The 14,304-nt window shown below is 40.1% G+C and overlaps 1 protein-coding gene across 1 annotated transcript in view; it reads left to right on the forward strand.

Annotated features, from left to right (window-relative positions):
* Positions 1-13,955, forward strand: part of kcnk2 (potassium two pore domain channel subfamily K member 2) — a 110,091-nt gene extending 96,136 nt beyond the window's left edge. The window contains exons 5-7 of the mRNA XM_033025356.1: positions 5,448-5,634; positions 7,443-7,585; positions 13,158-13,955. Coding sequence (XP_032881247.1) covers positions 5,448-5,634; positions 7,443-7,585; positions 13,158-13,481 — 654 coding nt within the window. The 3' untranslated portion in view covers positions 13,482-13,955. The remainder of the gene's footprint in view (positions 1-5,447; positions 5,635-7,442; positions 7,586-13,157) is intronic.
* The last annotated feature ends 349 nt before the right edge of the window (positions 13,956-14,304 follow it).

The raw sequence follows: 14,304 nt of genomic DNA on the forward strand, positions 1-14,304 counted from the left end.
GATGACATAGTCTACCTCTCACTATGGCTGGGAGAGTGCAGTTGGTGAAGATGACTGTACTTCCCAGATTTCTTTACTTGTTCCAATGTTCATCGGTCTTCTTACCAAGTCATTTTTTTAAACTAAATCTATAACCTCCTTTATATGGGGTAACAAGGTTCCAAGGGTCAATAAGTGCACTCTCCAAAGAGGTCGTGAAGTAGGTGGACTGGGCCTTACTAGCTTTATTCATTATTACTGGCCATCCAATATCCAAAATATATATTAGTCTGGCTCCACCGACCAGATACAGACTGACGTCTGCTTGAGTCACAGTCTTGTTATTCCTCGTCTCTCCCAGCTTTAGTATATTCCTCCCTGCCATTGAAACCCTCTTGATTTACATCCAACCCTGTCGTACTATCCACCATCAAAAGTTTTAATCAATTTTGTTGCCTTTATAAGTTTACATCAGCTTCAGTTCTGGGTCCCAATCACAGTAACCATTTATTCCCCCCCCCCCCCCCCCCTCCACACTTGACTCAACCTTTAGACAGTGGGGTTTGAATGGTCTTATGTGCATTAAGGATTTATACACTAACAACATATTTGATAGTTTTGATAACCTACACAGAAAACATGGCCTTCCACATAATCATTTCTTTAAATATCTTCTGGTCACTTTGCCATGAAAAAATGTCCCTCTTTTCCTGCCTGTCACAGTGTTGGATAAACTCACTTTTACCTTTGCAAATAAAGGACTGATCTCTGTATTATATTCTCAACTGATGTCTTTAGGAGAGCAAAACCTGACCAAAGATAAAACCAGGTGGGAGGACGACCTTGGTATAGATCTATCTGAGGAATGCTGGACAGAAGCACTGAAAATAGTCCATTCCTCGACATCGTGTGCTAGATTGGGGCTCATACAATTCAAAGTTTTACACAGGGTTGATTTAAGCAAAGCCAGGCTTGCTGACATATATCCAAGGACAGATGCTGGCTGTGACAGATGCTCCTTCTCTCCAGCCAATCTAGCTCATGCATTCTGGTCTTGCCCCAAACTTGGTAACTACTGGGCAGTGGTTTTTAAAACCATCAGTGAAGTCCTTGGGATGACAGTGAGACCTTGCCCGCTTGTAGCTGTATTTGGTGTAGCAGATAAAACATTGGGTTTAAACACAACCCAGTCTGATATCATTACATTTACATCACGTTTTAACATGGAATGACCTTATATATTTTCCTGCTTTCCCTTATCAATTATTCTTCAATGTACTTTATTGGGACAAGTGAACATTACTTTTACAGCAAGCAATTAGGAAAGCTGATGGAATGTCAGGCTTTATTACAAGGGCTGTAGGTATAAAAGTTGGGGTATTTTGATGCAACTTTACTGTACTGGTGAGATAGCGCCCGATGAGATTTTTTCTGTGTGTATTGCATTGATAGACCTGTTATGCTGCTGCAAGTAAGAATGTTTTTGTTTTTATTTTTGACAATCAGACATTCTTGACTCTCTGGATTATTGACTCTCGACTTGGAATACAGTTTGATCTCTGTGTTTAAGAAAGGATCGACTTGCATTATAGGTAACACAGCCAAATTTCACTGGATTTATTTCTGGTACCAAGCATTTGATTTGTGGAAAAGTTGTATAGATTGGGCCTCTGCCCATTGGAGTACAGAGGAATGAGAGGCAATCTATTTAAAACCTATAAGATTCTGAAGGGATTGACAGGGTAAATGCCAAGAGACTGCATCCGTGAGTGGGGGGAATATAGCAGGCAGAGTTTCATAATTATTGGTGGAGATGAGGCAATAATCAGATGAGGAGAAATTTCCTCTCTTTAAGTCTTTGGAATTCTCCACTCGACAGAGCTGTGGAAGTGGGGTGAATGAATATATTCAAGGTAAAGTGTAACGGATATTTAAACTACGGTAGTGTCAAGGGTTTGGAGGGAAATCCTTAAAAGACATTTGGACAGGTACACGGATACTAAAGGTTTAGAAGGATTTGGGCCAAACACAGGCAAGAGGGGCTAGTGTAGATGGGGCATTTTGGTCAGCATGGGCAAGTTTGGCTGCAGGGCCTGTTTCCATGCAATATGACCCTGCAATTCTACAAGAGGGAAAGCAGTATTGAGTCCACATTGGATCACCTCTTTTCTTAATGAATGGCAGAGCAGACTCGAGAGGCAGATTGACCTGGTCCTATTTTGCATGCTCTAGTGTCAAATTCCGTAAATCCGGAAAAGGTTCCCAAATATAGGCGCTGCCTAAATAAACCCTATTTTTTATCTAGGCAGGGAGAGAAAGTGAGGAAGTGTAGACTAGTTAGCACATCATCAGCAGGGGAAATTATAGAATTGATTATTAAGTATGTGATAAGAGAGCACTTTCAAATGTGAATGGCATTGGCCAGAGTCAACATGGCTTTATGAAAGGGAAATAATTTTTGATAAATCTCTGAAGAGTTTCTTGAGATTGTAACTAGCAAAATAGGCATTGGTGAAATAATTAATCTATTGGATCTTTGCTAAGTCTTTTGATCGGGTACCACACAACAGATTATTAAAGAAAGTTGAAGCAAATGGCAAAGGGAGGCACAAAGATTTTATGTACTGGTTTGCTTTCAACTAGACTATCGTCTCCAGTTCTACACATCACCTCATAGAAAAATGTGAAGACTTTAGAGAGGAGGCATAGGAGAATTACTAGGGTACACAAAATTGCTGGAGAAACTCAGCGGGTGCAGCAGCATCTATGGAGCGAAGGAAATAGGCGACGTTTCGGGCCGAAACCCTTCTTCAGAATTACTAGAATTACTAGAATGGTTCTACTTTTTTCTAAGGTAGACAAAAATGCTGGAGAAACTCAGCGGGTGAGGCAGCATCTATGGAGCGAAGGAATAGGTGACGTTTCGGGTCGAGAACCCTTCAGTCTGAAGAAGGGTCTCAACCCGAAACATCACCTATTCCTTCACTCCGTAGATGCTGCCTCACCCGCTGAATTTCTCCAGCATTTTTGTCTCCCTTCAATTTTTCAGCATCTGCAGTTCTTTCCTAAACACTACTATTTTCTATTATTATTTTTGTAGATAGACTGGTTGTTGTGCTTGAAACACAGGAGGTGGAAAGTGGATGTGTTAATGAGGCTTGGAGGGTCTATACAGCACAGATTCAATTAGTTCCCATTGTGAGAAAGGGTCAAGAACAAGAAGAGCTAGACCAAAGATCCTATAGCGGAGCTAGACTATAAGAAATTCAAACTGAATCAGAAGAGACATGAGGGAAAAATCTCTGAACTGTCAGGGAAAGCACTGCTGAGACTAATGGGGGTAGATTCAAATGTGTTATTCAAAAAAAGGAACTTAATGACATTTTAAGTGGAAAATAAAAACATGGTTATAGGGATTGCACAAAGGAGTGGGACTGTCTGGATTGTGAGGCAGCAAGCAGTCAATGGGCTAAATAACACCATTTTAGGCTGTACCGATTCTGTGATCATCAGTAGTTAACAAATCTACTAGGCAGCATTATGGCGCAGCGACAGAGTTGCTGCCTTACAGCGCTTGCCGGTGACGCGGGTTCGATCCCGACTACGGTTGCTGTCTGTACGTAGTTTGTACGCCCTCCCTGTGACCACGTGGGTTTTCTCCGAGATCTTCGGTTTCCTCTCACACTCCAAAGGCGTACAGGTTTGTAGATTAATTGGCTTGGGTTTGTATACTTGGTATAAGTGTAAATTGTCCCTAGTATGTATAGGATAGTGCTAATGTGCAGGGATCGCTTGTCAGCGATGGACTCGGTGGGCCGAAGGGCTTGTTTCCGCGCTGTATCTCTAAACTAAACCTGATATAGTATGGTTGCAATCTAACTAAGACTTGCCTTTTTTTTTGCCTCCACACTGTCATTTTCACACCACTTTCAATCTTAACTTATTTTCTTTACATTTCCTCGCGATTGCACATGGGTGCCAACCTTAATCTGATGATCACCTCTAAGTGCCCTTGGGAATTGCACAAACTCCAATAAGAAACTTCAGCACCGTATCGATGGAATTATTTCTTTTTAGCACGTTTAAGTTTAAAATTTATTATTGCCATAAGTGCCGAGGGGCAGATCAGATCATACTATACATGAATCCAATCAAGTCAAATTCAAGTGCAATGGATCAGGAAAAGGGGAAGATACAGAGTGCGGATATAGTCCTCAGCATTGCACAGCCGTCAGTAAACCCTTGAATTATAGTGTCTGTGAAATGTTGATATTCTGTTTACAAATGCATTAAATCCAAGCTAAAGATAACTGAACACCCAACAGATCCTTATGCTTAAGAGCAGCACAGTGGAATTGCCAAAGCTAACTTCCCACCTATGCAAAAGTGAATTTGCTTTATCCCTGTGTGTCATTTACTTGTCATTGTTTTATTGATACAATGGAGAATTTTGCATTCATTCTCTTACTAATATATTTCTGAGGCAAATATGACATCAAATATGACATATGAGATCAGTCTGAAGAAGGGTCTCGACCCGAAACGTCACCCATACCTCCCCCATCGACTCCATCCATGGACCCTGACAGTCTTTTCAGGTGAGACGGAGGTTCACACACCTCCTCCAACCTTAACTACTGTATCCACTGATCCAGGTGTGGACTCCTGTATTGGCAAGACCAAGCACAGGCTCGGCGATCGTTTCGCTGATTACCTCTGCTCAGTCTGCCTAAACCTATCTGATCTCCCAGTTGCTCAACACTTTAACTCCCCCTCCCATTCACACACTGACCTTTCTTGCCTGGGCCTCTTCCATTGTCAGAATGAGGCCCAGCATAAATTGGAGAAACAGCACCTCATACTGTATTTCAATTGGGTAGCTTGCACCCCAGCGGTATGAACATTGACTTCTCTAACTTCAAATAGACCTTGCTTTCCCTCTCTCTCCATCTCCTCCCTCTTCCCAGTTCTCCAACAAGTCGTACTGTATCCAACTACTTTGTATCTCTGTACCGCCCATTCCCCTAACATCAGTCTGAAGAAGGGTCTCAACCCGAAACGTCACCCATTCCTTCTCTCCAGAGATGCTGCCTGTCCCACTGAGTTACTCCAGCATTTTGTGTCTATTTTCAATTTAAATCAGCATCTGCAGTTCTTTCCTACACAGGACATCAAAGCTAGTGGATGTGGAGACATTTAGTTATTTATTTAGTTTATTTATTGTCACAGTGTAAAGTTTTTTGTTGAGTGCTATCCAGCACGTTTACAGTTATATACGTACACAGTTGTACTTCACAGAAACAGATCCTTTGGTCACCACACGCATGCACATGTATACTCATTTATGATGCCATTTTAAGTTTTAGGAATACTATCTGTTATTCCAGTCGAGATAACAATGTCAAGGAATGAACAAGAGGGCTGGACGCAATTAAATATTTTCAATTGTATTTTTTTTTATTTTGCAGAAATGGAAGATCAGTCAAACAAAAATCCGTGTAATCTCCACTTGCTTGTTCATACTGTTTGGATGTGTGTTGTTTGTGGTTATCCCTGCTATGATATTTAAACACATTGAAGGTTGGACAGCTATGGAGTCCATCTATTTTGCAGTGATCACTTTGACAACAATTGGATTTGGTGATTATGTGGCAGGTAAGAATTATTTGAAGTAATAAGTAAGTGCCAAAGGGAATCTAAGGGTCTGGCAAATGTCACGCGTCCCAACACACAATGTAAAAAATTGTACTTGTCCAGTGGAGTGATATTTTCTGTTCCCACATTAAGGCCAGCATAGTCTTCACTCCCACCTCTGGGAAACCTCTGTGTGACTAAGCGACATGGAACATTATGGTGGCAGGTGGCGTTCATGGGGGAAGATGACAAATGGAGATACAGGTCTCCTTTTTTGTCTTCTAACAGACATAATTTTTGAGAGACTTGAAAATGTCTCTTGCAGTAGAAATATGCAGGTTGCAGATATTGCAGCTAGTTGTGGTAAGGTAAGGGCCTGTCCCACTTGGCCGTCATTTGCGCCTCATTTATGCGTCATATGTAAAATAGGTCGACGCGTTGTGACGCACGGGTAGCGTGTGGGTAGCGCGTGACGGGCGCATGGAGAGATGTGGAGAGGTGTGGAGTGTGTATCGCGCGGCACTCCAGGATTTCGTGCCTAACGAAATCCTCGCACGCCACCTGCGTGACGTATCGCGCACGCACGCTGACGCATTGGCGTCGCAGACTGCGTCCCGACATCTCACGTGTATCGCGTGGTGACGTATGGTTACATCACCGTGCGTAACCATGCATCGCCGTGCGCTGCAGGGTATTCTAATGACGTCACGCGCACCAGACGGCATAATGACGCGTGATTTGTGAGCGACGTCGCGCGCAACGTTGCGTCAACCTATTTTACATATGAGGCGTAAATGAGGCGCAAATAACGGCCAAGTGGGACAGGCCCTGTAGGGTGTCGTCCTGATCTTGCAACCTACCTCATTGCGGACGCTTGACATTTTCTCTGCAATTGCAATATTACAATGTTGTCAAACTATATTCTGCACTCTGGTATTTTCCTCGGTGTATCACTTGTTGTAATTGTGTACAGCTCCTTCCCCATTGTTATCAGACTACTGAAAGGTTCCTCGTAAGCTAAGAGCATAGTCCCAGTCTCCCATACTACCTCATTGTGACCTTTTGTTCTTTTTAAATCTGGATTTTCTCTGTAGTCGAAACGCTATAACACTGGCGTTTACATTTTATCAGTTGCTTCCCTCAATAAATGTATTGGAGGTGAACTCGCTTCCAATTCTCAGCATACGTCTTTAATTAACATGCATCCTTAATGTTGCTGCTTGCCCCTAACTACACAAAATATTTCATTACCTTCCATCCCATCCCTTGGCTCTCAAGTTGCACAATTTCAGATATTATTAAAATCCTTAATAAAAACCCTTTGAATATTCCCTTCATTTTACAGTTCTATATAACATGGTATTATACTTTCTTCTGAGCTTGTGAAGTTGAAAACTCTTACGGTCCCCAATCCATAATCAATTGGGATACTGTGAAAAGTAGAATCAATATTAGCAATGTGATATTTCTAATTGCCCTCTCTAAGAAAGCCAATCAATTTAGTGCCAATTAGCATCATGTTAGGTCTTGGACTAGGCATTGAATTTAGGCTAGGCAAATATATAAGTCTCAGTGCTCGCATCAACCATTACTATAAACCTTTGAGGCCAATACAATGCTGCAATTTTCCTCAGACCAACAATTGAAGTGTTATTGCAGCTTTTACTCACCCAGCCTGAATAAAATGACCCATATTGCAAACTCTCATTTGCAAAAGTGTTTTTGAGCCAATGTTCTCTTTTCTGTTGTTTTGTTGCATTCTAAATAACATTTGTAGGCTACAGTTCTATTTGAACTTGAATTACATTGATTCTTTTAATATTGTTTAGGAGAGAGTCCAGATAAAGAATACCTCGACTGGTACAAACCTGCCGTGTGGTTCTGGATCCTGGTAGGACTTGCCTACTTTGCCGCAGTGCTAAGTATGATTGGAGATTGGCTTCATGTCATATCAAAAAAGACACAGGAAGAGGTGGGTTATTTGAAATGCTCTACCATATTCTGCTAATGCCATTATCATTATTAAGGCAAAAGTAAAAACTTCATTTCCAATAAAATCACATAGTGCTGATTTACATAAAAACATAGAAACATAGAAAATAGGTGCAGGAGTAGGCCATTCGGCCCTTCGAGCCTGCACCGCCATTCAATATGATCATGGCTGATCATCCAACTCAGTATCCTGTACCTGCCTTCTCTCCATACCCCCTGATCCCTTTAGCCACAAGGGCCACATCTAACTCCCTCTTAAATATAGCCAATGAACTGGCCTCACCTACCTTCTGTGGCAGAGAATTCCAGAGATTCACCACTCTCTGTGTGAAAAATGTTTTCCTCATCTCGGTCCTAAAAGAATTCCCCCTTATCCTTAAACTGTGACCTCTTGTTCTGGACTTCCCCAACATCGGGAACAATCTTCCTGCATCTAGCCTGTCCAACCCCTTTAGAATTTTGTAAGTTTCTATAAGATCCCCCCTCAATCTTCTAAATTCTAACGAGTACAAGCCGAGTCTATCCAGTCTTTCTTCATATGAAAGTCCTGACATCCCAGGAATCAGTCTGGTGAACCTTCTCTGTACTCCCTCTATGGCAATAATGTCTTTCCTCAGATTAGGAGACCAAAATTGTACGCAATACTCCAGGTGTGGTCCCTGTACAACTGCAGTAGAACCTCCCTGCTCCTATACTCAAATCCTTTGCTATGAAAAACAATATTATTTTATACAAATCCATTCAATGATCTTGTCACGTATGTTTTTAAAAACTCCCTGTAGCAGCAATAACAAAACATAAAAATATGTCTTACTTTAATCTTCCTTTTGTTCGAATATTGTTATGATGATATATGGTGGGAGTTGCCTAAATCGTGTTCACTTCATTCAGATGGAAATTGCAAAAAGACATGCTATTAATTTTACGTTCTTCTTATTAAACTAATCCATTTATAGCACGAGCATGTTAGAAAGAAAGAACGGTATAGGGCTGTTTGTCAACGGTTTGTTTTTCCGTGGCTGAGTACAGATACACAAATGCTTAACACCAAGAAATTCAACCAAAATGGAAGTGCTTCTTTTAATGTACACAGAAAAATTGTTATGTGGAATTTCCTGCTGTGTGCAGAATTTGAAGCTGTTTGGGGCACAGTGCAAAGGAAATGAAGTATAATAGAAGAAATAATTAAAATCGACGCATGCTCATGTGGAGCAGAGATAACATTATAGATTATTTGGTTCATACAGGCTATTCCCACCTTGTAATTCATTGGGTGTTCAAGGTGTAATTAAATCTTTCATTCGAAATACAGCCTTGATCTTTTAATTGGATCTCATGAATGCTGCAAGTGTTTCGAACACCTATGAATTGATTCTCACTATTCAAGCAACAGTCCTCTGATTTGCTTATTATTGACTTAAGCAGAGCATAAGAAGCTGCTCATCGGATGTTTGTTGGATAATTTCACTTTGTGTTTCTATTACACTGAACCCTCCGCAGTAGCTTAGTTGGAATTTGTGGTTACGGGATATCTAACATCGGTGACCATTCGCTCCAACAGATTCATGCAAGCTCCTAACAAAGTTCTATTCCCTGTCTTCTGTGTTCTTGCACCTGCAACTTATTGTCTTTCAGATGTCCATCCGTACCCCTTTTGATTCTCTCATGACTCTCACATTACCGTAGTCAATTAACCTGTCGGATGCAGACGGAAAGACTTTTACTTTCTGAGTGGTGAAAAGAAGGAATTAAATATTTAACATATATATAGCATTAAGATGCGCCAAATAATGTTTTGTTTTGCTATGTTGTATTACGGATAAAAATCACAGCCTAATTGCAGAAGGCATGATTCACATATGGCAACCATGAAAGAGAGCCAGACATTGTCAATAATCAAAGGGATAATTGTGGCCTTTCAATAGCGCTCTTCAAAATCTCTAATTCCATCCAAAGTGGGTCAATGTCATATTTCCTCTGAAATACAGCAATTACAACAGAGCAGTAATGCAGTAAAATAGCTGCTTATGTTAAAGTGTGGGGCTTGAAAAGTACAATTCAGACTAGGAAGTAAAGTGATCAATAATTAAGGCAGACAAAATGAGTAAGAAGGAACTGCAGATGCTGGTTTACACAGAAGAAAGCCACAAAATACAGGAGTAACTCAGCTGGACAAGCAGCATCTCTAGAGAGCAGGAATGGTTGAAGTTTTGGGTTGAGACCCTTCTTCAGGCAAGAGAGAGCTGGGAGAAGTCATTAAGTCCTGATTCTTATAGATCATAGATTCTACAGATTGACTGCTTAAATTCACCTCTGTCAATGCATCTTGGCATTCGCCTGAAAGAAAACACAGACTCCAGTTCGAAGAAGGGTCCCAATCTGAAATGTTGCCTGTCTATTCTTTCCACAAATGTTATCTGACTCGCTGAGTTTTTTCAGCACTTTTTGTTTTGCTCAAGATTCCAGCGTCTGCAGATACTTGTGTCTCCAATTTGTTGGAAGGGTTTCCTTCATGTCTGGAATCTCGAAACTCACAGAGAGGTTCCATGGGGTAAATACTTATTTCAGAATAACACAGGGCCTGGGAGGAGCAAGAGTGCTTCAGCGGTGCCTTAAGAATAGTTTCATCCTCAGCATAGCCTGCCCAACATCCTTTTCTCGCCACTCCATCATCAATCACCACTCTCACTTTCTCCCCAATTGTTGGACACCCTCCACTCTGACTGTTCAATATTAAGGAACACTTCTTTAGGATCTCCATCTGTAGCTTAACAGTGAATTTCATGGCGTTCCCAGTTCCTCCTATATGTTTCCTCCTGAAAGTTGGTGGAAATCAAATGCTATCCTTAATTTCTTGGCCTGTGGCCATTTTAGACCCCTGATCGTCTCATTAACCAGTACACCAGAGAAATCGAAGCAAGGATCTTAAATGTGAGTGGATTTCACACTTGACCTGATGCCTATTCTTTAAAAAAAATGTAACATTTGAGAATGGCATCTTGACTTTAAATGTCACTCTTAAAGTAACGTCAGCATTTCCACAAATTCCCACATGATCTGTGACAAGAGCAGTCATTTTTTAAAATTTTAATTACATTTATTCCTCAAGTACAGTGTATTTCTGTTACATTTTTTGGTGTTTGTCATACAAAACATAACATGACATTTAAAAGTAGTCTTCAATCAATCTGGCATCTCTCTCTGCTAAGTGGTGGAATAATTGCCTAGGGCACTTTGTCATCTTCGCCTATCATTTTATCATGATAGGTTGTCCGTTTCTTATTCTTTCATCACCTATTTCTATGTGTCCATATTACATAAAGTTATAGGATTTTGTTGATTTGCCTATCAGTTGCTAAGGAAGGATAAGAACAAGACAGTTAATCTACTTCAGTGTCAGTGGAGCGTCAATTATTTAAATGTTATGCAAAATATTAGTATTCATCACGTATTGCATAGTGATAAATTTGAATTAATTATCTGAGTTTTTGGGCAGAAATAAAACAATGGAATGATAGCGTACGGTTCAAAATATTGAAGACAAACATTTTACTGATATATTGTGAAATGCATACAATTAATAAATTAGATTGCAGCATAAATCTTCATTAGATGCTCTTTGTATTTTTGTAATTAAACTGAATTCCTTGTTCAGTTCTTCAGTGCATTTGCACGTCAAATCATTAAAATCACTTTGCAGAATAAAGCCCCTTGTCTCTTCTCACCCCCACCCCTTATGGCTGGGGTAAAGCCTTCAATTTCCCATTTCATAATAGTTTTATCATATTAATTTGATTTTTTTCAAAGACATTTTATTCCTCAGCCGCAATAACTGTACTCAAAGTTCTTCATGCTTCAGTAATTATTTTATGGAAATATTTGTTTTGATCTCCACTGTCAGGTAGAACTATAATGGAATTGTAGATCTTTTTTATAGTGTTCTGGTATTGAACTGTGGTGTACAGTTGAGAATGAAATGTGGTTGGGATTCAATCTCTGTGGTTCTCTGTATGCACACAGTAGTGCTGATAGTCTCTGAATGGCACTCAACTGATTTATGAGCACCTCATATTTCGCTTTACAATCCAGCATAGTTTACAATCGAGTGGCATCAATGTGATTTCCTTAATTTCAAGATACCCTTGCATTCCCTCGCTCTACCTCTCTGCCACAACCTTGTTGTCCTACTAGTTTCACTGATGTCCTGCTTAGTTTGACTGTTTGTATCTACTCATTATCACCTTCTACACAGCCAACAATTGACCATTGTGGGCTCTACATTTCCTTGATCATTATTGCTGGCTTTAATATATCATGTTCATACCTTTCATTCATTTTTCTTTGTACCTTTTTATATCTCTAGTTTTCCTCCCCCCTGACTCTCAGTCTGAAGAAGGGGCTCGACCCGAAACATCACCTATTCCTTTTCTCCAGAGATGCTGCCTGACCCGCTGATTTACTCCAGCATCTTGTGTCTATCTACTTTTGTACAGTGCAGGTCACACTATGATAATCATGTGTGAATACTAGGAGCAAGCCCTCCTCTCTGGAGCTCACTTGAATCATCCTAGGAGCTTCAATGTCTCTGGAGATTTCTTACTTTCGTGATCATGAACCTGTGGGTCTGCAGATGTGACCCCGGCCAAAAGCGTGGAAGTATAATGGAGGAGGGGAAGAGAGCAACTAGTCGGGAGAGCCTGTTTCTAGAGGGCTGTTCTTGCCTTAACATGTTCTCCAGAGATTTGAACAAATTCTCCTTCACCTGTCCTTGGGAGACTTTAAAGATCACTCCTAACAGGCAGCATCTGTAGTCAGAATTAAATCCGCGTCTCTGGTGCTGTAAGGCAGCAACTCTACTGCTGCAGCCCTATGGCACTGCTAAGGTTGAAGGAATAAGTGATGTAAGACTGTTGAAGTAGGTGATGTAAGGTTATGTAAGTGGATTATTTAAGGCTATTCTGAAATGGTATTACTATTGAATTTTCACACAGAGAGTGGGAGTATGGAACAAGCTGCAGGAGGAGGTAGTTGAGGCAGGTGGTATTGTGACGTTTAGGAAGCATTTGGACAGGTGCATGGATAGGATTGATTTAGAGTGATGTGGGCCAAATGCAGGCTGGTGGGACTCGTGCATATGGGACATGTTGATCGTTGTGGGCAAATTGGGATGAAGGACCTGTTTCCACTCTAATGAGGATCTTTCCCCATGAATGTCTCGCAGAATGCCTGGTCTGAGCATATCTCACTATTGGTGCAACAGTGTCCCACAAGATATGCCATAATTTCCAGCATTGGGTGGATTCATTGGACCATCTCCATCTAAGCATTGGCAGGAAGGTTTGAGCTATTGCAAAGGATTCTTGAAAGAGCTTGTAATTAAGTGCAGTATGGGAAGAGAATGTTTACCACCCCATAAGCACTCAATTCCTTCAACTAACAACATTGAGTCAAACAGGTGCAGGCCCCATTTTGAATTTGTGCAAAATTGAATTTCTCGACTGCGAGTAGAAAAGAAACATTGTTAAGGTAATATATGTTTGTTTTGATTCTAGGTTGGAGAGATGAGAGCTCATGCTGCTGAATGGACAGCCACAGTCACTGCAGATTTAAAGGAGACACGCAGAAGATTGAGTGTGGATATTTATGACAAGTTTCAAAGGGCTGCATCCATCAAAAGAAAACTGTCCTCGGAGCTGGGGGGACAACAAATGCAAGAATTAACTCCCAGCAAGAGAACATTGTCTGTTAATCTAACTGATGGAATGGATACATTGCCTACTTTGACCAAAAATGGTGGTCTTTATCTTAATGGATTGAGTTCACAGTTTTCTAATGAAGATATCTCAGTTATTGAAGACATCAACCAACAAGCATGAACAATAATTAACAAATGAACAGTATTTGAAACCAAATAAAAACAATTTTTTTGAAGGTCAAAAGACAATTTCCCTCAGAGAAATCATCATCAGATAAAACCTTTATTAAAATCATTAGGTTGAAAGTTGACGGTGCTGTGAAAGAATGTAGTTTGGAGTTCATTCACTTCAAAATGTATATTTGACCCAACTTCAATTTTGATCTGTAAATTGCTTTATACCAACGGATATTTCTAATCACTGCCTTAACTTTTGGCAGATGCAGACCTTGGCATGTATGTGCTTTCAATGTCTGTACAGTTTATCTGGTTTATTGTTGTTTTCTACTCACAGAAGATTGTAGAGGAAACATCTGAAGAATCTGGGTCGAACCTGAGCTTCAAGAACATCAAAACAACAACCTACGTTTAGATAGACTGCAGTTACAAGTGTTTCTCTAAGAGTCTTTGATAAATAAAGTAAATCATATGGATACCTTTTAAGATTTGCACATTGCATATTTACAAGGGAACTTTCAGCAAAGTATTGACATTTACTAAAAAATCCAGGATGAAGTCCAGCATATTCAGAATTAATTTTATAATGGCTTATTGGTTTTGCTAAGAAAAGTTAAATTAGAAAATGTATTATTTCACAATATTTTAACATTTAAAATATAATTATGCATAATGTTTATTGAATTTACTATAAAGAATGAATTTAATATTTATCTGTTTGACATCTATGGTATGCTATTATATCTCACCAAATCATTTTTTCTCACATCATTTCTTAGTTGTCTTACATATCAAGGTATTATTTTCACAGATCTTATACTATAGGG

This window comes from Amblyraja radiata, chromosome 8 (assembly GCF_010909765.2).
Source record: "Amblyraja radiata isolate CabotCenter1 chromosome 8, sAmbRad1.1.pri, whole genome shotgun sequence".
NCBI lineage: Eukaryota > Metazoa > Chordata > Chondrichthyes > Rajiformes > Rajidae > Amblyraja > Amblyraja radiata.